Consider the following 26,042-nt stretch of genomic DNA (forward strand, 5'->3'; position numbering starts at 1 on the left):
AGAAATGGTGCCTTTTTTTCAAAAATTGTAAGTATTGTTTGTAATTATCTTCATTGCAACCGCTTATCAACAGCATCATGGTACAAAATAGGCATGCGTTTTAGCAAGTTTAACTTCCTTCAGCCTTTTAAGATATTAACGTATTTTTTAAAAGTTATACAGCCTATTTGTGCAGCAAGTCCACCAGAAAATGAAATTCTGACAAGTGCAGGTTCTGCTTTCAGCCACACAAGGACTACACCTAAACCACCCCAAACAGAACAGAACAGAACAACAGAATCTGTTTAAGAAGTATTCTTAAAATTACAAATTAACATATTTCATTGTGGTTTGTTTTGACAAAAGAGATCACGAACGGATTTTCAACTCCATTTGTTTAGGACTCTTTGAAAGAGGACTCCCTACTACCTTAGGCTTTTCTGAAAAACTTAAACAAGGTAGCTAGGATCCTTTTTCAGCAGAACCGATTTATGACGTTCTAACAGAATATTCCAGCTTTTAGTCAGCATAATTAGCCGTGAAAGATTCATACCAAACTGAAGAACCTGAAAAGTGATAATAAACCCCTGAATTTACTTCCATTCAGAAAGGATAATATTCACTGCTTGAAGAATACAAGTACTGTTAACAGAAAACAAAGTCTAAGAGGCGCTCATCTTGTTAGATTTCTCACTGTTTCTCTTTCAAATAGAAAATATTTAACCAATAAAAATGTACAAGTGTAATTGCCCAGCGAGACTGTTCATAGAAGGGGTTTAAAACAGAAAAAGGATTAAGTTAGGAACATAAGCAGCCATATATATTCCAACTAGGAAAGCTGGGATGGGGTATGGATAGGATTAGTACTAACACCGATGAAGACAGGTAGGAGACTATTGAAAAGGGATCAGATTTTTTCCAGTGAAACAGATTGACTTAAGTAAAGGCACTTATTCACCTTCCTACCCTGGAAGCAGCCTTTGCAAACACTCCTCAGTTACCCCTCATTTGTGTAGTGAACGTGAATGGCACAAACATGCCACAAAACTAGAAACATTTTTATGCTATTTTATCAGGTATGGGAACTGCACTTAAAACCAGAGATTTTGAAATGAAAGTTCTGTCCAGGCTCAAACATTCAAGTCAGCAAATACAGATCCAAGCACAAAACTGAATTAGGAGGCTTCGAAGTTGACAAAGAAATCATGACCAATTCACACTAAACCAGAAAGCAAGCAGAGTCACCTTTAATAAGGTTATGTCTCTATTGTAAAAACGCTACTTTGCTTAGAAAAAACAGGTTTTCTTTAAACTTTAAATCTGATATTTTCAAGGTGATACAGCGGAGGGGTTGAGGGAAGAAGGAAATAGAATGGGTATAAGTCACAACACCTGAATGCTTAGAAGCAGCCTTGGCTTCTTACGTGAAACAGTCTGTGACTATCCTCCCATAGGACAGTCGATTTACCTTTTGCAAATATTTCCCAAATACGCTAATCGATCAAGAAATATCCCTTTTTACAAACAAGATCTCATTTTTCACACAAACAAAATGGACTTAAACATAGTTGGCTGAAAATAATGCATTTCTGAATGCGCTTTACTATGCTTCATCAGGACCGGTTGAACGACTTACAGAATAGTGTTGCATCCTTCTACTTGGGGTAGGTCGTACACAATCAAAAAAACATTCATAAAATGGTGGTAACTGAAAAATCTGAGTCTTTAAATGCACACAGCAGTATCCCCTCTGAACACTAGTGTTATGACTGAACAGATTTCTGTTCTCCTTCAACGTTTATGCTCCAGCACACAAAAAAATAAACCCACTTTATCGTATCACAGTGAACACTCCTGCATCTTATCTCTGCATTAATATGATTTTATTCTTCGTGATTTTATTCTTCCTGAAAAATCTTGTGTCATCTTATTATAAACCTACGAAGGTTGATTTCTAAAGCACCCAACATTACCCTGTGTGCTGAATTAATACGCGTGCTGAAATAAGTCAGATTTTTATGGATTAAAGAGCATAGCAAACTGACAGTGTTGATGCTCAAAAGCAATATGCATCATCGGTAAGCGAACTTTGCATTTAACAACCTTCTCCTTTAAAACTCTTAAGAAAACTGCATCCAGATAAAACAACATAAACAATTTCTTACCAGCATTATTTACTCTTTCTATTCATGCTAAGTTATTCTCTGTATAAAGGAGCGTGCAAGTGAGCCAGGCACATGTGTCTTGGTAGCACAAAGGTAATTTATTTCAGTTTTACATGGAAAAATGCTGTCCTACAGATCTGGAAATCTTGCAAACTATATACAGAACCTCGTGCATCTAGAAAGAGTTGCTGTTCTAAAATGAAAGTAAGATGCTTTCCATCAGCATTTTTTTATTTAATTATTTCTTTCACTATCAAAACCAGTAATAAAATAATTCAATCCATACCACATGAATCCTAATCTGATGCAATCTACATATGAGTATGTGCTGAAGAGGCTTTCAGCTATATTGGATTCTTATTTTTTTTAAAGCTTATTTCTCACCTCCCCAGATTTTCTGTTAGATTTTTTGAAACGCTATAATTTTTTTTATTTTTTTTTTTTTTACACATTAAGAAATCAACTTAAAAATACACTTCAAAAACAAACAGTTTGCTTTTAAATAAACAATTGTGGATTTTAGGATTTCAGCATTAAGACTGAAAATCCTGAACTTCCACTTAAGGTAGCCAATGCAAGATGAATGGTAAAAGAACGAGATTCTCGAGTCCAAGTTCATTACTTGCTGACTTACTTCAACTTCTCTCCAACAGACTGTTTTTTTGGCAATCACGTTGTTACAGCATTCTGAGAAACTTAAAAATGAGCTCGACAAAAGTTTCAAGAAAATATATTTATTCCATTTTAGCAGAGGAAGAAAACATAATAAATATAACAATTTCTTACAGCCTTCTTTACAAGATATTTTTACATTCAAACCACATTCCTGTTACAGATTTCAACTAGTATTTCAAATTTTAAAAGACTACATTCACTGAAATATGCAAGAAATTTTAATGTTAAAAAATAACACATATCAAAGAGTGCAAATGTTTTATTTATTGTGGCTAGTGTTAAGTATTCAAGTCCTCAGAACACTGCAAGATACGTATTAGATCAGTAATATTGCAAGTTTCCAAGTAGCACACATAACTATTATATTAAGTGAACAATACAGATTGTAATTTTTCATGATAGAACCTTGATTTGTCGCTCAGATAACATTGAAAAAGACTTTTCCAAATTTCTCCAATCATGACAACACGAGCTTTTACAAATCCCATGCTCAGGTCCTCAGCTGAAGCAAAATGGGTCTAAGTTTGAACCTCCTCAAAACAAGACAACTACCAAGTAAGTTTGATTCCATTACGACACGTTCATATAGATCTTCAGAGTGCAAGTCATAGTTTCTTGGCAGAAGCAGATGCAATTCCATCGGGATTTTTATTTCCATAAACTGGAATTGGAACAGCAAGCCCTTAGATTCTGTAGGATACCTGTAGCTGTGTTTTGACAGCCACGAGGTTTTGTTAATTTTCTAAGCACCATCTATTCAAACCAGTTTTCTTTCAGTAAAAAATGTACAGCATCATCAAATCCATTTTGGTATAATGATTCCATTTTCTTGTGGTTTGGTGGGAACAAGGCTTGATTAAGTCTTACTAGGTTGGCTAGAGACAGCTGCAACAGAGCGAGAAATTATAAATTAGCTCAAAGTAACTTATGTAGAATTGACTGTGTTGATGTCTGTTCTGTCATGTTTCCTGTGCCATATGTAAAAACAAAAGACCAGCATGGCTACGTCTACGCTAGTAAATTAACCACGTTAAAAACAAAAGCCCAGCATGGCTATGTCTACGCTAGTACATTAACCGTGTTCAGGTGTACTGCTGAGCGCCAGGACAAACTGGCACAAAGAGTTGGCATATGAATTGCTAAACTCACAGCCTCCAAGACAGACTGCCTGTAAAACTGCCCCAAGTTTCTGAAACATTTTAACTTCAGAAACATTCCCAGAACTGTCTGGCAGAGTGGTAGCTGGCACACGCTAAACTTGTGCAAGGAAACATTTTGACAGCTTACTAGTGCAAACAACCACATTCTTGGGAACATTCCCAGGCAACGTTTAACATATAAATGTAGCTTGTATTACCAACAAATTAAGAATTACTCGGCATCTCAACTCGTCACTCTGATGGTGTAAAGAGACTTCATAACTTTGTTCTTGAATAAAGATATTATTAAATTGTTTACAAAAAAAATAATTAAAGTTCTGAATGCTTGACTTTTATGATTAATTTAATACTTCAGCCACGTACTGTATTATACAAAATTTTGAAAAACAGTATCAAAATGATACTCTTAGTTTAGATTTTTGCAGCTCTAAAAGCTACGGTGCTTCAAATGGAATAATTTAAAATGTCGCCCGAGATTCTGCACAAGCCTGCACTTCCAGGAGCCTAGACGCAATGTAACTCTGCAATTAATTTTCTACCTCTAAGCTAATCTAATCACAAGCTCATTTTCCCTCCTATAGATGCACTAGATATTAGATACAAATCACAATCAAGAAATATACAGTAAGCGATTGCATATATTTTTCAATACATACAAAATCAATAATCTTATGCTTTATGATCATGATCATCGGTACTACCATGTTTAAAATCTCTCTGAGAAACATTATAGATTCAGAAATCGGTTCAATTTAGGACAACATTACTCAAATTAAGAAAAACATATTAAGAAATGCCTAAAATAATTTTTTTTAAAAATAGTACAAATTATTGCTAAGCTTTATTTTTTCTTTCTATTGGGAGTTTTTTTGACAGCTACTGCTATTCAATATTTTCTTTCATCATGTCAAAGGGAGCTTGCAAAGATAGAAATTTCAATGATGAAAAGCAGACCATAAAAATCAGTCTTAGCCTATATTTCAATATACAGAAATGTTTCTGTAACATCTAACAAAGTAACTTCTGGAAAAATGTTGTGGTCTCAAATATTCAAAATCCTAACACCAGCTCTCTTGAGCAATAAGGTGACAAGTCATTTTATACCATTTCAAATGTATGACAAATTTGTATTTCAAATTCAGTTAGAGCAGTTAATGTCAGCAAGTATAGCAGGATGTTCTGTAGTTTCACCCTCTTGAGGTATTCTAAAGAAGTCTTTTTTTTTTCCCCCTATAAACACTCTGCCTAGCCAGATACAGCTGATACTTAAAGCAATCCTAGTTGATACATAAACAGAAAATAAACACTTAAAAATAAGTATAACCTCAACTGCTCAACAACTTTTTCTTCTAAAGTTATTTAATTAAAAAAATCAACTCACCATTATATCTTGTTTTGCAAATTTAACATAAAGATCCACACGTCCTTTATCCTGCGGACAGATATCTAATCGACCGCTGAAAGGAGAAATTGTCACAGTTCTTCCAATCGGCAAGATAGGAAGGCCATTGGTAAGGCCACCATCAACCCACTTCTATTGGGAAAAAAAAAATAAAAATTTCAAAGTAATCTTAGTACAGTATGTTCATTAACTGCATACGTCATCCTTCCTGTCCCTGCCTTCTCCACACCACCCTAAAGAAAACTTACAAGTTTCCTTCTCAGAATATCACGCACAGGCTTGAGCCTGAGACATAAAAACCAAGGAACTGACAATGTACACACAGAGTGTTTAATTAATGAGCATTTGGCACAATGTGTAAATACATGTGTAATAAATTTATTGAGCTATTAATAAGGCTTGTTAGTTGATCTACTAACAAAATGCCCCATGCAGAATTTTTCTCAACACATACGTGAAACGAGAAGATTGTTAATATTACATGGCAACTACATTAGATAATGAATACTCCTCTACAACATTACTCTGATTCAAACTAGGAGCTGGACAATCTGTATGTGCAAGCAAACTGACTGCACAAGCTAACCCAAACATGCCTTCTCTCTTCTTCTTCCAGAGCCTCCTGTCTTCTTACACACACAACACAGGACAGCAATAGCTAGAAAGTGGAGGGTAAACGCAAGAAGAAGCTGAACAAATACGGCACATAAGAGAGAGAAGACATCAAGTCTGCTACAGGAGTTGAGTACAGGAAAGAACGAGGAAGAAAAAACAAAAGCAACTAATAAATATCTTGCAAAGCCCCACATATGTCTTGGTTCTAAAGGCAGTCTAGGGGCACAAGCCTGATCTTCACAGGGACCACAGCCAAATTCCACCCCAGTATAAGCAGCAACAACTGTGACATCTCTTTCCAATATATTTTATACATTCATATTTCTTTCTGTCCTTATATGCATAATCTAAAACTCAACATCAGTCTACTGGATACATGCATTCACTGACACCATACATGAGGTCTGGTGATCAGATGCATCTCACTGAAGTTAATACATCTACAGACAAATTACTCATTCTACACTTCCTTTATCGTCAAAGAAGAGAAAACGCTTTTACCACATGATTCACCTTATCCTAAAAAAGGCATTTACATCTGATTCGAGTTGTACTGAAATAGTTCTTTTCTTCTCCGCTTATTAAAAAGGAAACATACATTAACTAAGTAGACTACTACGGACACTGAAAGCTAGGCAAGTTGAAATGTTGTAAGAAATAATATTATAAGATTCACCTCAGTGTTTTCTTAAGGGTTTGACCTCCCCAAAGATAAACTGAATAATCCAGGATATCGGCTTCAAGTTTCGTTAACACAGAACACTACAAACAAATGACAAATTTTACTAGTATTCTTTAGCACCAATCAGGTTTTCTGCTGTAGGTGATACTATATGTGACCGCTACGAAATGGCAAAATAATGCAAGTTTTCCCACAAGATTACTGAAAATGTCATAGAAATTTAGTCACAAAATTAAAAAACAAAAAAATCTCCCACAAAAAGTATACTATTAGAAAGTTCTTTATGCCGTCTAAATTAAAGTTGTCTTCAAATTCTTAGCAAGACACTGGCTTTCAATGTAGTGCCATACAGAACGCATTATCTCAGGTTACAGTGTTTGGTCTTCAGAAGCCCCTGAGATTCTCTGAGGTGCATCACTTAGTGGTATAGATCCCTCTCAGCTGTGTCCTTTACTCTCGCTTAAAGCAAACTTCCTCTTAATTCTGTAAGTATAAATTTCTCCCAGTGCCTCATCTAAGTTCATGCAATCAAATTACTTTGTTGTCACTTGCCCCTCCTTCCACTGTCAACTCCATATCTCGTGATAAGTGGATTTACTCTTTTACACATGGATATATAGCAAATACCATCTGGGGAGGCTGCTTTGTCATTCTACCCCACCCTTTTCTTCACTTTCTCAGATGAAATTTGCCATTCCACACTTCTGTTATGCTCCTAAAATATAAGCTGGAAATATTCCCATTCAGTAGTCTCCATGGTCCTTTTCACCCTATTATTTCATAATATGCTTTAGAGCTTGACTCTTGACATTAGCTCCTGATGTCAGTACCTACAATCCACCATTTAATTCCTTCACCTTCCACAAAAGTCATATTTCTCAATGCTTAGGATTCAAATTGTTTTGCCTTAGAAAAGGGGGCAAAAAAAAGTAAAATTCCTAAACCTTTTAAAGCTATCTTCCAGACTTCTCAAAATCTATTACACCATCGCTGTGCTATGAGTGAAGCTGCAACACACCTTAACGTTTCTAACACCCAGGCTTTTTTTCTTTTGTGCGTGTGTGTCTATAAATAGTCATTTATTATTGATTTATATGCAATGTTCCTTGGAGTACTAAGTGGCTTTTTGTTGCAATTCCTACAATGACAAGAACAGTGGAGTCCCTACCTAAGCCAAGCCAAAGACACTAGCAGATGACATCATTAATATCTTTCACAAGTCTAGCTTAGTAATTTTACCACTTAAAAGTTCTCCCACTTTAAAAAAATCTGATTATTTATGTTTCCCCCCCCCTTCTTATGTAACTTCAATATTTATTTGAAAATCAAAACATTTACCAAGAGAAGGGCAATACTTTTTATTAAGCACTATCTTTCATCGATTCTGTTATTCCTGGCTGACATGCCCTCTGTCATTTTATTTTCTTTCAAGTATTTGTGAGAAACGTCTTCTCAGTCAAAAATATTTTGGCTCCACAGTCCCTCATGTTACATAGTTAATATAAAACATAGATACACTGCAAATAAAGAGATGAGATGCCCCAGATTCTTTTAATTCCATTAACCAATTCTTGAAAAATGCTTCTTAGCTGATGAGGCAAATTCCTGGTAACTTCTGAATCAGTTTCTCTTTTGTAAGTACAGTGCAAAGACAGAGAAAATTCTGAAATAATGCGCAACGAAAACCAAACCAGGCAACGAAACTGAGGATGAGGGCTGGACCTAATAGAATCTACCCTTTACCAGTAGATGGTTTTTACAAAGCTGTTCTGTAAGAACTACAGTGTCACAAACTACAGCCTCATCATCAGATACAGTCAACTCAGTCACCCGCGGATCTTCATCTGTCTTAAAGATTAACCTTGCCAGAGATTCAGAGGACACCTAACCAACTCAAAGAAAGATAATTTCCCATGGAGCAAGTTTACCCTGCTATTACTGGAAGCCTAGTCCAAGGGCACCTTAAATACCCAATCCAGGTAAAAAGTAACTTGAGGCCATTAATAGACTATAAACTCTTAGATGTTATTTTACACTTCCTTTTCCTTCAGATTATTTTTAGGGTCATCAAACCAGAAGAAAACACACTATGAATAGATCGATGTTACATCTATGCTACCATGCAATTTAGCTTATTCACCCCAAAAGTCTAGCCTCCAATCATGCATGCTACAGCTATGCTAGCTAATTCCAGTGTGAGCCAAATGCTTGCCAAAAAGCATTTGTCCTAAAAAGAAAATTGCAATGCTGGGAACAGTTTACCCAGGGTTTCACTCTCTATAGGCAGTAAGGACAGACTAGCAAGAGGTTTGGCTATTTCCTGATACTATTCCAGCAAAACTGCACCATACTCCCTTACGTATCATGCAACCTGACTTCAGATTACATACTGGAACACATTTCAAAAACACTCCCAGACGACCTGGTGACAGGTACGCAGGTGATGTATGTAGCCAGACAAGATTCAGATCAACTGTCCTGAAGCGCGCTGATAAGGCCAGTAGACTCAAGCAGTTAGCAGGGAGTAAGCTCTATTCCATACTGCCATGGACCATATGGCCTAAGGAATTTTCTCCCTGAAAAGAGTGTAAATGCACACAGAGAGCGCTTTGGTCTGTTACAGTAAAGCTTTCAGGAAACTTGAAATATGATGCTAGACAGGGGACTACTCGAGAAAGTCCAACAGAGGGCTACAGAGATGATCGAGGGACTGGAACACCTCTCTTATGAGGAAAGGCTGAGACATCTGGGTCTGTTTAGTCTGGAGAAGACTGAGAGGGGATCTCATCAAGGGTTATAAATATCTAAAGGGCAGGTGTCAAGAGGACGGGGTCAAACTCTTCTCAGTGGAGCCCAGTGACAGGACAAGGGGCAACGGACACAAGCAAGAACACAGGAAATTCCATTTCAACACGAGAAAAAATTTCTTTACTTTGGGGGTGACAGAGCACTGGAACAGGCAGCCCAGAGAGGTGGTGGGGTCTCCTTCTCTGGAGATATTCAAAACCCACCTGGATGAGTTCCTGTCCAGCCTGCTCTAGGTGAACCTGCTTTGGCAGGGGGTTGGACTAGATGATGTCCCAAGGTCCCTTCCAACCCCTACCACTCTGTGATTCTGTGAATATGATAGGTGGCCTCACAGAGCCAAATCAATATCCATTCTGTCTTACTGACTTCAGTGCTTACCATTTCTGGATCATGAGATTACATGCCATGCAACCGGCTCTATACTGCAGGCTTTAGGGCCCCTATTACCCCCTCGCATATGCTCATTACCCGTTAATCCAAGCCATGGAACTACTATTGCTATAGAGATCCTATGGTTTATGCTCTCACCAGTATTCTGGACTAAAGAATGGAAGTCACACTCATTTATGGGCAATGGTTTTCACAAAAAAAAATAAAAAATTCCTCATGCCACAAATATACCGTTTTACAGAGTACAAGAAAAGTCAGTGCAGCCATGCAGAACTAATCATTCTAAAAAATTACAATAAATGAAAGCAACATTCTTCTCAAACCACCTTTTCTGAATCTCACTTAAGAAGAGTAGTAAGAAGCTTTGGGAATGACAAGAAGCTTTCAAGTAACGGAAGAACCAGTTTCCATGAAATACTAATTGATTTCACTTCTGAATACAAAAAATAAAGTTGGGCAGGAACAAGAACAAGAAGAGGCTGCAGGTGTTTCAGTAAATACTACAGTACCCAGGCAAATCGTAACAACAGTGTTCATCCAGTAAAACGTGTTTTAAATAAGTTTAGGACAAAAGTCTGAGACAACATTTCAATTTCTTAATTAAAAGACCACCACAAGAAATTTAACAACAACACTTCCCTTTAACTATTGGCAAAATTAACCTAAAACATGCATGTATGCCCTTTGAACTGCACAAGCAACATATAAAGACTCCAATCAACAAAATTTCCAGGCCCTGGGAAGCTGTAAGCAGTCTCAATTAAACTCAAGCAGTGAGGCAATACTGATTTAAACCCTTCAAACATTTTAGCTGATATGTATTGCTGTATACATAATTCTAAAGCTGAGAAGCTTTCTGACATAACGAACTCCAACTCCCTCTTGCTAGAGACAAATGCATGTGGTTTTGTGTGGATTTTTTGGCAGGGTGGCTGTGAGGATTACAGATGTCCTAAAGGCATCATTTGGATGTGTATGAGGAAATAAAGGAGAGAGTATCATGTAGCACTTCTCAGAAAGAAATAAATATCTGTTTTCATGCTTCTAGTAAATACAGAGTAAACAGTCAAGAATATTCTTAATATATTTATGGAAGAAAGACAAAACAGTTCTTGAAGCTAAAACAAGAACAGGCAACTGTGAAAAAGTTCTCTTTACAGTAGCATATATCTCTCAAAACTTCGTAGCCACGTTACTATAGGGGGAAAAAAAAAGGTTTATTATTTATGCTTGTCCAGAGATAAGAGATTTGAAGGTACCTGGTAAGCATGTAACTCTGTACAGAACATGAGAACAACACATACATAAACACACACATGTACTCCAGCAGTGTCCAATCTGCTAAGATCTTCCTTATTCCTTCCATTAAACAGAAAAGCAGAATGGTGGTCCTTTAAGTTGCAAAAAACATTTCAGAGTTGGTAACAGCTTGTCATGAGAAGCATCTTTACTAAGAGAACTTTCTTCTTGTGGTAAGTGTTAGACATTATCTTTAAGGAAACAGATTCATGCTACAGAGATCATCTCAGTCTCAGCACCCACAATTTTCCAAACAACACATGAACAAGCTCGTGTCTTCTTTCATGGTGTTAATCTACAGTATCAACAGAAACAAGAACTGTTCTACAAAATACAGTACTGCAATTGCCTTCCCTTAAGATCAAATAATTACATCATAAATGAAGAATGCTTTTACACAAACACAGAAAAAAGCTGGAAGTTAAACTTAATGAAAAATTACCTCTCCTTTATATTCCACTGGCTTAATTCCTGCATATACTGGTACAAAACTACTTGCTAGCAGGACCTATAGGAAAAAAAAAAAAAAGGAGAAAGACTGGAGAATAGAACTGAAGAAAAGGTAACAAAGTAATTCTGAAACAATGCAAATTTTCATAGATATTTATCTATATTAAATAATAGGGCAGTAATCAATCAATGCATTAGTTTTACATAAACCCATTGTTATCTCAAAATGTCTTCTTGTTATGGTATGTCAAAATGTGAACAAAACTATTCAATAGGGTTCATTTTTTTATGACTTGACAGTGACAACTCTCAAAACAAAATACCACAAAATAACTCACTGATTAACGTGATCCCACCTCTGGGGTCCTCAAAATAAGAAGGACATGGACCTGTTGGAGTGGGTCCAGAAGAGGGCCACAAAGATGATCAGAGGGCTGGAGCACCTCTCCCATGAAGAGGGGCTGAGAGAGTTTCAGTTGTTCAGCCTGGAGAAAAGAAGGCTCTGGGGAGACCTTATAGTGGCCTTCCAATACTTAAAGGGGGCCTACAGAAAAGACGGGGAGGGACTCTCTATCAGGGAATGGAGCAATAGGACAAAGGGTAATGGTTTTAAACTGAAAGATGGGAGATTTAGATTAGATATTAGAAAGAAATTCTTTACTGTGAGGGTGGTGAGACACTGGAACAGGTTGCCCCGTGAAGTTGTGGAGGACCCATCCCTGGAAGTGTTCAAGGCCAGGCTGGATGGGGCCTTGAGCAACCTGGTCTAGTGGGAGGTGTCCCTGCCCATGGCAGGGGGGTTGGAACTAGATGATCTTTAAGGTCCCTTCCAGCTCTACGGTTCAAAAGCATACAAACTTAGTTTTACACAATGTGAAGTAAACCTATGATTTTGCAGAAACTAAATATGCATATGCCGAAAAAAAAAATGCAATCTAGAGTATTGTCAAAGATGCTGATCCAGTCTTTCTGCTAAAATACTTATATAGTGTTTACTCTTCTAATTAATCAGATTTTTTAAGAATTCAAAATTTCCAAAATACTATGAACAGCCTGAAAATTCACATATGTATATCTTTATCTAACATTTTCAGTATTTCCCTAACACTAACAGACCAGTGTGGACTCCTATTTCACGGCTCCCACTTTTCCAAACTAAATAGAATCATAGAATGGTTTAGGTTGGAAGGGAATTTAAAGTTCATTTAAATAAAATAGTGTTCTGTGCACTACTCTGTCACAAACATACAAATCATGCCTCTCTTCCCCCTCACCTCCAGTTTAAGAACTGCAAGTCTAGGAATGCTACTACATGATGATTGTAAAGACTATTTCAAAAGTGGGAGATTATTAACTGCCTTTCCACGTCCACTGGGAATAGTAAAAGAAAGTAAGAACTTAAAATTGTATCAACGCATACTCAGTTTAGCCACGATGAAAAATTTTGGAACCATAAGGCTTGCTAAGTGTTGAAACCAACTGCATATGGAAGTGGAAAGATTTTTGGCAGAGGATACCCAAGTTTTGCTGCTATAAAATGCTGCCTGCCCAGCAGTACCTTTTCCCATGCCTTGGATATAGTACATCATGTCTAGGAGAAGCATAATACGCTTATATAACCTAAGCAGCTCTACCCGCCATGCTACCGCGGCAGCCACCAATATTCAGGCTGCGGTATAAACGATGCACACTTAGCTGAAGCCATGCACAAAAGCATATATTACACTGAAAGAACAGACAATATGAACACTTTTCAATGTGCAATTATTCTGAATTTTATTACTGTTATTCCAACCCATTCCACTGCTAGCCTATGGAACAAAAGAATAGAACAGAAATCGTTAAGTCAATTAAGGAACTATTAAAGTACTAATAAAATATACGTGTTTCCAAGATTATCTTGAAGCTTCTAACTGTCTTCAGGTTAGAAGAGATCACTGGAGAAACTATAAACCTACAGAATAATAATCTCCATGCTTGTCACTGCTGGCTAGCATAGCTAGAAATAACATTGCATAATCTGAGATAGTTATGCAAAGATAATTATGCAAAAATTTTAAGTCCTAAAAATTATGAGAACTGATTGACTGTGTAGAATATAACGGGTCAAGATTTTTAAAAATGACACATTAAAGGCAAACTTCCCATGCATACTTTGAGATTTTGTTAACAAGTGTTGTTTTTTTTTCCTTTAAGTGTTAATTAAAAGGAATCTCTTTCTTACTCTAAGCATCCACAAGGACAGAGAAAGAAGAAAATCATTCTTATTCTATTTCCTCCTTTATTCTGCTATATCTTATGATGTCCTCCACTAAGATATAATCAATTATTAGAAAGAACATTTGCCTTACATGCATCTGAATTCATCCTACAATTTCATATCAGTTTATGTATACAATCCTGATCCAAATTTAAAAAGTGGTATTCAGAAGAAAATAGATGGGCAGTAAAAGATATACTTTCCAGCGACAGTTAAAATACAGTTTATCTATGGTACTTAACATTACATTATATCTATTCCCCACAAGGACTTGTAGAAAGTGCTGGATTTTATTATTGTTTTAAGACAGGAACTTTCTTTCCTTACTTCCTTTTGCGATGAAACATGATATAAATGGTATCAATGATGTAAGAGATACAAAAAGACTCTGAGAATTGTTATAAAATTTGGAGATCCTCTATTTTATTCTCATTTACTATAACCGTTAGTTATCTGGTTACTTTTTAAACAGACTTTGCCTACAAGGTAGTCTGTTTTAAATCAGACTTTAAAAACAGATGGAAGAAACACACACAAAAATAAAATTTTGCAAAATTTATGAAACTGAAGGATCAAATTCTGTTTCCATTACTTATGTCATGGTTGTAGCACCACTGATAGTATAAGTGATTACTTGAGTAAAACAGTGACTTATTGTACAGCTAATAACATACTCCTAAACCTTGAAAAAACTCAAGCATTTTTATTTAAAGCAGCAATATTCATTACCTTAATGAGGTCCTCCCTGGAGGCAAAATTTGAAACCAAGTGATTTTCCCCATTTTTCGTGTTAGTGACTGACACATAGAGCCGGTTCTCAGCTATCTCATGAGCATTAGAAGGAAGAATAGACTCTATGCCTTCCCTAGAGCAAAGAAAATGCTAAACATTATTCACCATCACTATTTAAAAACCTTGCAAATAATTTAGGGGTGAAATAGTGCTGAGCTCCCCACAGCACAGCAAAAACATGCACACTCGCCATTCTCACTTACAGAGCTTCACACAAAAATTATCTTACAGATAGGTACCTAAGTGTTTTCATAAAATCATAACCAGGCGTTACAGCACCGAAGTCCAATTTTCTAACTTCCTCTGCAAATCCATAGGCAAACTGCTTACATTTCTGCAAATTAAAATATTCACAATTAAGGATATTTTAGCTATGGGAAGTATGTTCAACTGTGGTATCTAAAACTTACTAGCAGCTAAAGCTTTAATGAAGAGAGAGCTATAAGATCAGACTAAAATATTTTCCCATATGTGCTGGGTTTCTAACAACATATGCATAACAAAATGTTGATCCTTTTATAAGAACTAATTTGTAAGAAAACAAGATCCATAATTAAAAAATAATAAAATAATAATAATAATAATAAACAACCCTCACGAGAATACCACTTTAACAATCAAGGAAAGCTAAAGGCTATTTTGCTATGTATAACCACTGCTAAATCATCAGTTCTCTGAACCATGTCACTACAAGAACAATCATTTATATTTCAAGTGTAAAGACACCTTTTATTTTAAAGACTACTTTGGGACTAAAACCAGACACAAGTACCTTAAGATACCTATAAGCATTAAAAAAACCCTACAATTACTACAATTTCTTCTCACTAATGCAAAAAACCTGCTACTAACAAATACAAATATTTAATGAATAAAACCAGAAGTATTTACTGAATGGAATACTATGATAGAAGACAAGGGAAGAAAAGACAACTGCAGAAAACCAGACAAAAGATTCCACTGCACAGAGAAACTCTTTTGTGCAAGCTGAAATGCACAGTGTTAACAACTGCAGAAAAATACCTTGAAGCGTGACCCGTAAGAAGTCCTAAAGGAGAGTAAAGCAATGGGTAGCATTTATTTTTTAGCAAAAAGATTCTGAAACAATGAATTATGATTCTGAATGCTTAAGACTCACTATTCAGTATTCATATACCTTTTTTTATCCTTTCATGCAGAGTTCTCCAACGATTTTAGGGACTTGGGGAAAAAACTAAATCCAATCTTACGCAACTTTCTGAAATTGGTACTCAATAAATACATTATATCCATATTCACCTATTTAACCACACGTTTACAGAATAACAGATTTGTCTATGGATAGTCTGGGGTTCCTAGCTTACTAGCTTCCTGCATGAAAAACAAGTATGTTGGTAGTAACAAAATAAATGATTGACGTGGCCAGGGAATTAAAAAAAAAAAATAAAGAGAAGTGAATGTGTTCTACTGAGGACGAAGGTGCAGGATTTAATGAATGGAAAAAGAGGAAAGAGTTGGAGTGACGATTAGTATGAGATCAGGAACAAGCTGGTTGGAGCAGGTTAACTTTCTCAGATCATTCGTATAACAGAGCAGTCATACCTAGGTGAAAGGCAGAAATGTAGTTCTCACATCAACTTTCTCTATATGGCCTTCTGATAAATGTATGAAAAAGGTTTGTTAAGAGGCCCATACCTCTTAAATCAATAATCACTGTAAAGATTTGTGCTATTCTGTTTCACATAGGTTAGATTAGCATGTCTACCCTAGGAGGTATTTGCCATTGCCCGTTCCAAGCCAATTCAAATATGTAAAACTAGTTACATGCACCCCACCTTGGAATTTATTCTACATTAGGCAGTTAGGCTTCTTCTCTAGTCAATCAGTTGGAAAGAGGCACATTCAGACACCTCTCTCTCTTAACAGAGAAGAAACACACAAAACCCTACATAGAAGCGCATGAAAACTACTATCTGTATATCTAAGATGCTTTAATAAAGTGACAAGGAGCTAAGAGTAACAGGGAGGTACATGAATCCAAACCTAGGAGAAGGACAGAAAACTACTTTCCATATTACAAGTTTAAGAATAGACCCTACCTACACTCTCAATTCTTGCTGCCAAAAGGGAAAACTTCTTACAGCTATGAATTGTTTATAATTTTACTGCTAGAAGCATTAAACAATACATCTAAATTTTAAATATAGTGACTGAGGATGTGTTTAGAAATTATAACTACTTGTATTGAGTAAAGCAAATCTGACATCAAACACGATCAAGGTACTTTTGAAATAAATAGGTACTTATCTGTAACTCTATATAAGCCTCCCTAGAATTCTTAAGTCCCATGCCTTTTCAACAGTGACAAAAATCTAAGATACAACTGAAAAACATTTGCGAACTGTCATATTAGAACAGCAACAGTCAAAACAAGAAATCCTCAATGTTACATTCTCTCCAAAATAAGGAAAGGTTGTACTAGAGCTTTGAGACTAGGAGATGGAGGACGTCCTAATTATAGGTTGTCTAACAGCCATCTCCGGGGAAAAAATTAAAAATAATTAAATGGTGGAAGAGTTATATTTTTGGATATAAAATATTTCAAGTTAGAAATGTAATAGAAGTAATAATATAATTACTTGATATGAAAATTTAATTCTATTCAGTACATAACACTGCCTTCACTTAAATTCTATGAGAATTAAGAATTATTCCTCCCAAAAAATACCTCTAAATTTTCCATTTAAACAATATAAGAGAATGACTAAATAATAATAAAAATTAAAAGGACTAAAAAGCATCCTTCAGTTTATTTAAAATGATGTATTTGCACGGAAAAATCCATCAGGCTCACTGTAATATAGGCTTAGTTTCCACAAGCATAAAAAATAAACACTCTTGTAATGTTTTTACTTAGAAAGATCTTTGTAAGTTGGATCAGGCTGGGAACAAATGTTCATACCCAGAACCTAGTATAAGCAGAAAAATTTCATTGGGCTAAGAAAAGGCTAGCTGCTGTGCTCACCCTAAAGGAAATTAAAGTCAGAGGTATGCATTATACCAGGCAAAACTGAAACTGAACTATTAGTCAGAGGCTACAGAAAAGGAGTAACAACTGAAGAGAATACAAGTAAGGTTCTCTTCACAGAAGAGTGGATTTTCCTAACACCAAATTGTCTAAAGAATGCACCTAGGGAGTTGTGGGATGGAAACTGGCCAGGGAAGAACCTACTGCTGAAAGCAACAGAAGTAGAGCTAACTGCAAGCTAAGTTCATATCACAGCAGAAACAACCAAACAGAAAGATCAGTGGCAGAGTGTGGTATTGGCTGTGACTTTTGTTTGAATCAAACACAGTGAAAGTTCTAAGAAGCGAGGCCCAGAGAAACTTACCTGATGCTCACTGGACTGAAACGTAAGTGTACTTCGAACAAAAATCTAGCAGCCTTTTTTTCCACCCACAATAATGCAGTTTATTATAATTAAAAATATTATAGAAATATTAACATTTTGGCAAGGCCTAGTTCTCTACATATGTTAAGGCAAAGTCACCACAGGCATCTCAGAGGTCAAAGCAGCCTTAACTGAAGGGGAGAAACAAACAAAGAAAAGCCAATGCTCTCCCACAGAACCTGTAACAGACTACTCACTGAATATCACTTTTCTGTCTCTACATGACACCATATCAATGGTGAGAAAAGGGTAGCATCTCTGGAGGAAAAAAAACCCCTCAAACAGAAATGTATGCAGCACGTTAAAACAGAACACTGTGAGGGTTAACCCTCCCTGGCATACAGTGGGGCTACTGCTGTTAAATCATGAACTATACCGAGCCTAAAGGAGGTGCACAAACCACTTCTTGCACTGTCTAATGGAGCACAGACAGCAAGGAAAAAAAATGATTCAGTGCGTGGTGTTCTCTGACTTTATGAAGATACAGTCCATCTGCCATCATCATCTCCTTTCACGAAAGGATGGTGCTATGCATTTGCTTAACAAAGCCTACCTCTAGCCAAGAAAACAATTATTAACTTTGTAACATACACTGATTGAGTGCATATACATTTCAGTATATTAAAGTAAGTGTTGAGTTGTATGCAACCAGATACATACACATGAAATTTATATTTACATAGCTTAAAATATAAAGTTCATATGACAGACTTTTATCATAAAGAAATACTTGCTTCATAAACATTTCTGCCCACAAGTCACAGATTTTGTTAATGAAAACACATACACGAGTTCTGTTTCTTTATAAGAAGCAAGAAGAAAACCAAGAACCAAAATATTTAAGAAAACTTAATGGTAGATGATTATATCAAAAATATCCTTTGAAAATGATCATGTCCTATACCTACGAGTTTATTAATTTACCTCTATATTTTCTGGTACTGCTAATAAGACAGTGGCAGCCAGTGATCCCGCTGAAGCTCCCGCAAAAGCTTTCACAACTTTCAGTAACTTCTTACCATGCCTGTAAAAAGCAGCTGCTGCCCCCAAGTGGTAAATACCCAGAAACCCACAGGCTGCAAACGACAGATTGATATGTTTCATTTTTGCTGTGGAAATAAAGTTTCACAGTCAGAAAAAAGACTAGTTTTATATAATTTATTATTTTATTTTAAAATAATATTATAATATAATAATATACTATATAATTATAATATAACAAATATAATCATATAAATAAAATATAATAAGAAGAAAGATTAAATTATTTTATAATTTTATCTTATACTATATATTTATTCTTTTTGCACGGAATACATAATATAGTATACCTATATAACAAAAAGCAGTTTATTTAAGAACAGTAAAAACTTTTGATCACCAAATACACCAAACAAGTAGCAGTTAGTCTAGCCTCTCCAAAATTTAAAACAACTCTAAAATCCTCCTTAGCACAGATCACTTTTTCAATCAGGAAATATATATCTCTCTATATACAACGTAACTGCACATTTTGATCCAATTTGTCAAAGAAATACAAAACAAAAGTAGCTACTAAAAACTGATAAAAGAATGCTGTTAGAGAGCCAACATTGTTAGCCACCTAGAGTAAAAATCAAATTAATTATAAAACTGCTGGCTACTGTGTCAATATACTCCCTTCACACACACAGGCTTCAATCCAATATAATTCTCTAACAAAGCAATTTTTTCTTTCACCCTTGGAACTCATTTGCTCACTAGTATTATTAGTAATCATTAATAGACAAATTCTTATTTAAAGTAATTTCTTATTAAGAGAAAAGCACACAACATATTGTTGCTAATGTTAAAATAAGAAAGAATAAGAAAACATCAAAGTAAAATACAAAGCACTAAATGTATGGAAAGACAAACTCTGAAGGTATCAAGGACAGAATTTAACAAAACAAACAGGAAGCCTAAGTTCAGATCCTTAGGGGTGGTTTATTTAAAAAAAAACAAAAAAACGTATATTTTATTAAGTCTTCTGCTTCTGCAAATAACAACGATTACGAGTGCAAGCCAATCCACAGATTATACTGTAAAGACATACAAGCTATTGTACAGATTATCTTAGTATTGAATGAAAAATAAACTCCTAGTACATTTGAGTACACATCAATACGAATGGGACTAAAAAAAGTAAATCAGTATACTCAGACCTATACTTCATCTAGGCCAGGCTGCATGGGGCTTTAAGCAACCTGGTCTAGTCGGAGGTGTCCCTGCCCATGGGACAGCAGAACCTTCTGCTCGAAGTAGGGTCAGCTATCAAATCAAATTGGGTTGCTCAGGGCTTTATCCAGTTTTTAATTGAAAAATCACGTAATGTTTAGCTCCTAAGTGATAGCTAGTACCTGTTGCTGGGTGAAACAACCAGGTCTTCTTTCATATGTTCAGAATATTAAAATCAGTAGAGTATTGCAAATAATCAGCGTTATAGAGAAGAAACAACAGAACATTAATATCTTCATTCAGCACTATGCATCTACCTGCGAGGAGGTTCTGTACATTGAATTGAGGGCCTCTTACAACAAGTCTGTAACAAAGCACTTAACCTACAAGGATGACGCAGATGAGTAACAATCATGGTTCTATAAGGAACTATCTGGTTGACAGAAGCAGTTAAGCAATGTCATTTCAACTTGCAAAGGAATCTCTGAGTAGAAGAAAAAGGTAAGGAAGCATTCATTAGATGAATGTCCTGTAAAAATCAGAAAAGCAAGAAATAGGAAACCAAGATACTCACTTTTATAAGACTATAAACTTTCCCATTTCTTTTGATTCTTGCAAATACATCATGGCAACACTTGATTTGCAAGTTAGAATGGTTTATTTCAGAGACAGAATGATTCAAAAGTTTCTTTTGCTTTGATGATCTGGTAGATCACTGCTCTCTTGATCAAAAAGAATAGCAGAGTTATAACAACTCCCAAGAGGGCATATTGAGAAACTTAATTAAGTCTACAGTATGAATATTCCCTGCCAATTTGTTACAGAGTACCAGAAATAGGAGCACACTCACATCTGGACATACACCATTTTTTCAGCTGCCTGAGCAAACAGCAGAAATCTTGCTATCTTAGAAATGGTACAAAACACCTCTTCTACAAGACTTCAGACCAAATAGTCTTAAAGGGTTAAACCAAGTTCTGACTACTAAATATATTAACTCAAAGTTATATTGGCATGTGTTAAAAAAAATAAATCAATGAACCTTAAAAGATGCACAAGCACATGTCAGAGGTATGATGGAAACAGGACATAGCAAATGCTTTTGCCACTGCTTTTCAAAAATCATCTTACATGATCAGAAAATTTCAAAATATAAAGCTTTTAACTGGCTAAGGGAATAGGTATGCTTCTGTTGTCTACAAGAAAAAAAAAGCATAAGAAAAGGTACAAGAAGAAACTAGAAGGACACCTGGGCTGTTCAATCTCATTACTTTACAGACAGTGCAGGAGCATTCAGGAATAAACGTAAGCCTAAGAGTTCTATTTAAAAGATCTGTGAAAAAAGAATTCACTGGTGATTAAAAATATACTGAGTAGGTTGGGGAGGACATTTCTGATTAGTCAGCAGTATCTCATCCATTTGTAACTTACAAAAGAATGTATGTAAGGGGACAAGTCTGTACAGCAGACTTATGATATGGTACAATATGGCTTTTTCAGGATAGGTACCATCTTTCTAATAGTCAAGCACAAGAAATAGCACAGCAGTTTCTCATGCTGCTGTTTCCTGAGCAATATAATTATATAAACAGTACACGATCTCAGTGTCTTAACCAGTCATAACTACCTCTATGTCATCCCATTTGTAAACAAAAGCTGAAAATGCCCAAAGCAACTGACTAAAAAACCTTTGCAAACAGAAATTAAATATACATAGAATGCGAATGACCAAGCACCCTGAAGCACAGGAGCTGAAATGTATGATGCATAAAAGCGTATTTGAGGATGAGTTATTAGCTAGTAATGACAAAACAAGCAAAGTTATGGAAAGAACTGTTTAGCTAGGCAGCATTGCTAAAATAAAGGTCATAATTGAAAATACTAATTTACCTGAACCAGAAATCATCACTCACACAGGAATATTCGTTTTTTCACAGTTATAACAGAAAAAAAAGTTCATTCTCCCAGTCAGAAACAGGCTCACACAAAACAACCACCCATCCAGTAGACTGTACTCTACTAAAGAGTCACCACAGTTGCTAGCAAGAAAACGGAATAACCGAGTTTTGCATCTATACAGTCACACAGAATAAGCATTGTAAGAGCTTGATGAAGTTGAAGAAAAACCTTTAAAACAACAATAACAGAAAATAATCAGTACACAATCCAATCATCCATTAAGACACTTAGGAAAATCAAATGTGTCTTTGTAAACTATAAAAATGGTGTACAGTCCCCTTAATATTAAAAAATAAACACATCACGTGATACAAAACTTTCAAAGTAAGAGTTTAGACCATCTTGATCATTAACAAAAGATGTCTAGAGAGGGCAGGGAAGGCTGACTTCTTAAGAAGAAAGTAGCAAAAGGTTCAATACCTTCTAATGAATGTTGGCTTCCATCACCTGCTCCACTGGGACTTTTTCCAGCAGCTATTTTTGTTCCCTGTGCACTAGTAGCCATTCTTCTATCTGCTACCAATTGTTTATCATTTACATTGGAAACCTACAATCATACAGTCAAATATTACTATTTAAGAGAGAAACAACAGGCAAATATAAGATGAACATTATTTATCCTTAAACAGATTAATAAAGTCAATTAAAATAGTTGTAAAACCATGTAGATGAATTTCTCAATTGCTTAGCCCCCCCCCAAACTAGTTGAAACCACAATGCTCTAATATTTATAAAGTGCATGCAGGAATTTATATTTAAAGATTAAGTTAATTAGACATCTAGAAAAGCATTATCATTTGGAATTGCCAGTGTCCAAAATTAGCCTTAATTTTGTATCATTTCCCACTATTTTTGTTTATACCTAGAGATTATTTTTTTTTATAAATCAAACTCTTAAGTTTTTACCCTCCCTTGCCAATACAATAAAAACTGTCTTTTTGCCCTCCTTTTTTTGTGCAATATTGCATTAGTAAAAAGTTTTCCAGAGAACTCTGGTCCTACTCTTCACTAAATGGCTGTCACTCTAACTAATATGCCTGTCAGTTATCGTGCAGTATTGTCTGAAGAACAATTTGAAAAAAAAAATAATGTTTCTCCCTAAGTTTGAACTATCAGACACAAAAAGTTAATTCTGAAACACTGGTTCTCCTACAACTTCTTGCTGCCTGCCCCTTCACCCTGATAGGCATCTTCAATTCACAAATAAGGCTGCAAGATCAAAAGCTCAGCTCTGTAGATTCTAAAAGAAACACTATTATCACTGTATTGATGCACATCACTTACAGCTAGAGCACCACAAAAATACTTACCTGGAATTTAACTCTGTTACGTGGCTCTCTTATGGTGCAATAGTCTAGAATTCCAATCCAGAACTGATGAGTTTTTGGAAACATGCAGCTACACAATCTGCCTTCTTTCAACCGAAGCAACAGTATTTGAGCACTACAAAGACTTTTAGCAGTCCACATTTTCTCAAAAGTGACCTCTGGATGTGGTAACCAAACTGATACCCTCAGAAGCTGTTTTAGCATGGAGTTACAAAGGAAGTATCAATTGACAAGTTGCTTGGACAGCATAGAAGTACACAGTAGAAACCTTCTCTCTTCTAAACATAACCTGTTTAAAAACATTAAGGGGCGGGAGGGGAGAAAAAAAGAGAAGAGTAGTTGAAAGGTAGTTGCACATCAAGGCCTTAATACTGTAACATGGTCCCCTTTACCACCCTCTCACTTAAAACACAGATGGATTAACAGTTGATTCACTTGACATGGAAACAGCTGTAGTCAGAACTTTTGTTCAGCAGCTGCTCCCTCTCACCAGCCTCCATCTGGCACTGTAGTGTTCACCACTAACCATAAAGTCAGCTATTCCTTTCGGAAACAGGAAGGACTAAAATGGTTAATTATGCAAAGAACAAGCAAACAAACTGCCCCTTATAATTAGCAACGTGAATACACTGTTCCTTCCACCTCAGGTAAAAAACGCTCAAGGAGCGCTCCCGCAACTTCAAGCCAACTGTTCACAGAAACAAAGTGCTGATGGCAAGATCCTAGTAAGAAAACCTCCAGCACGCTGGCCTGTACGAGGCAAGCCTTGTCACCTTCTATGCCACAAGGATACCGCGGGAGCGACAAACAAATCAAATGTAACTGCGGTTTACACCTAGCAAGACTTTGACCATAAAGAGTAACGTGGAAATGCACTCGTTCAGACGAAAAGCAGAGCAGGTTATTGCCCTGACAACCAGTGCAAACAAACCCGGTGTGATTCTGTGCCGCTGAGGTCTCAGAGGCACCCTATCAACTCCACATTAACCCCCATCAAATAAGCAAGTTTCAGTTTTTCCCGCTTCGTAGTGCGTGCCACGAGGCCTACAGTCCAGTTTCATTTTTCCTTCTCCCACTTTCGCTCAGTCAACAACCAGCATAAAACAGCAAAACAGCGCTGAAACGACGAGACAAAGTTTTTAAACGTAACAACCAGAGAACGCTAAGTGACAACTGGAGCGAACGCAACACTAGGAAAAGTCACTGCCTCCTTACAACCCGTAAACCTGCGGCAGGAGGGCGATTTTTAAGCCGTCCGCGCCCCTTCAAATTTTTATCTCAAACGCCACAATCTTTCCCCTTTTCCCTTCGCGCAGGCCCCCACTTCAGACCAACCCCCCCCCCCCCCCCCAGAAAGGTCTAACACGACCTACGCCACACGGCGGCAGGGCCCTGCCCCTCTCAGCTCCCAGACGGGACCCCCCTCACGGACACAGCTCCGGCCGGGCACCAGCGGAGGCCGCAGACGGCTCGCCCCTCCCCTGCTCGGCGGGTCGCGGCAGAGCCCCGGGCGGCCCCAGCCCTGAACGCGCTCCCCCCCCGCGCCGCGCTACCTCCCCCGGCGGCGGCACGGGGAGCACGGGGGGCGGATGCCCGCGGAACCTTGCGGGGGCCGGCCGGGGGGGGGCGCCGGCTCCTCCCCCGTGACGCTGCCCCTGCGCGCGTGCGCAGCCGTTGCCCCCGAGTCAGTTACGTCCCCAGCGGCGGTGGGAGCGGGGGCGAGCTTCTGTCGCGCTACTGTCGCCGGGCGAGTTGGGGTTGCCCCGCCGTGGCCACCCGGCTGCCCGGTGTTGGGTGTTTGGTGATCGGTCTGTCTGTCTGCCCTCCAGCCTGCCGGGGCTGGCCTCCCCGGGGAGAAGGCCCGCGGGCTGCCCCTCTGCCCGCCTCACGCCCTCAGCCTGTGAGCCGTCGCCGGGAGACGTCGTGTGGGCGGGTGGCGGCACTCCCCAGCGCCGCCCTCGTACCGGGCCGGGCAGCGGCGGGGAGCCGCACAGCGCGGCCGGTGCCGTGTAGGGTCTCCCCGTTGCTGGCGGAGTGACCTCAGGGCGGCAATAAAGTTGATTGTGTTTGTTTTTCTTTATTTTACACAGATTCAAGATGGAGGGGGATCCCTTATCCAGCAGTGGGTGAAGAAAACTGGGGATAGTGAAGACAGCCAGAGAGGGACTTTTTACAAGGGCATGTAGTGGTAGGATGAGGAGTAATGGCTTCAAACTGGAAGAGAGTAGATTTAGATTAGATATTTGGAAGAAATTTTTCACTACGAGGCTGGTGAGGCACTAGAACAGGTTGCCCAGGAAAGCTGTGGATGGCCCATCCCTGGAAGTGTTCAAGGCCAGGCTGGATGGGGCTTTGAGCAGCCTGGTCTAGTGGGAGGTGTCCCTGCCCATGGCAGGGGGGTGGAACTGGGTGATCCTTAAGGTCCCTTCCAACCCAAACCATTCTATGATT

The 26,042-nt window shown here is 37.5% G+C and overlaps 1 protein-coding gene across 7 annotated transcripts; it reads right to left on the reverse strand.

Annotated features, from left to right (window-relative positions):
- Window positions 1-2,862: 2,862 nt before the first annotated feature.
- PNPLA4 (patatin like phospholipase domain containing 4) lies at window positions 2,863-25,483 on the reverse strand. 7 transcript variants are annotated; one of them, XM_054217886.1, is made up of 9 exons: window positions 25,145-25,483; window positions 23,574-23,880; window positions 22,684-22,810; window positions 19,033-19,217; window positions 14,917-15,011; window positions 14,615-14,750; window positions 11,618-11,683; window positions 5,361-5,513; window positions 2,863-3,704 (listed from the first exon to the last, which is right to left on the reverse strand). In XM_054217886.1, the coding sequence occupies exons 2-9, from the start codon at window positions 23,793-23,795 to the stop codon at window positions 3,573-3,575; spliced, it is 1,116 nt and encodes a 371-aa protein (XP_054073861.1). In that variant the 5' UTR covers window positions 23,796-23,880; window positions 25,145-25,483; the 3' UTR covers window positions 2,863-3,572. The 7 variants fall into 7 exon arrangements, with proteins under 7 accessions (XP_054073861.1, XP_054073834.1, XP_054073853.1 ...); XM_054217859.1 differs by lacking the exon at window positions 25,145-25,483 and adding an exon at window positions 24,965-25,136; XM_054217878.1 differs by lacking the exon at window positions 25,145-25,483 and adding an exon at window positions 24,961-25,136.
- Window positions 25,484-26,042: the final 559 nt, after the last annotated feature.

Source organism: Rissa tridactyla, chromosome 1, assembly GCF_028500815.1.
Source record: "Rissa tridactyla isolate bRisTri1 chromosome 1, bRisTri1.patW.cur.20221130, whole genome shotgun sequence".
Lineage (NCBI taxonomy): Eukaryota > Metazoa > Chordata > Aves > Charadriiformes > Laridae > Rissa > Rissa tridactyla.

Bases quoted from the DNA above. Each gene is read 5' to 3' on its own strand.
- PNPLA4 (XM_054217886.1), bottom strand. From the start codon at position 23,795: ATGCTAAAACAGCTTCTGAGGGTATCAGTTTGGTTACCACATCCAGAG. The intron at 11,684-14,614 runs GTAATGAATATT...TTTTTCCTATAG, and splicing joins CCAGGGAGGACCTCATTAAG to GTCCTGCTAGCAAGTAGTTT. The intron at 3,705-5,360 runs GTGAGTTGATTT...GCTCTGTTGCAG, and splicing joins TTGCAAAACAAGATATAATG to CTGTCTCTAGCCAACCTAGT.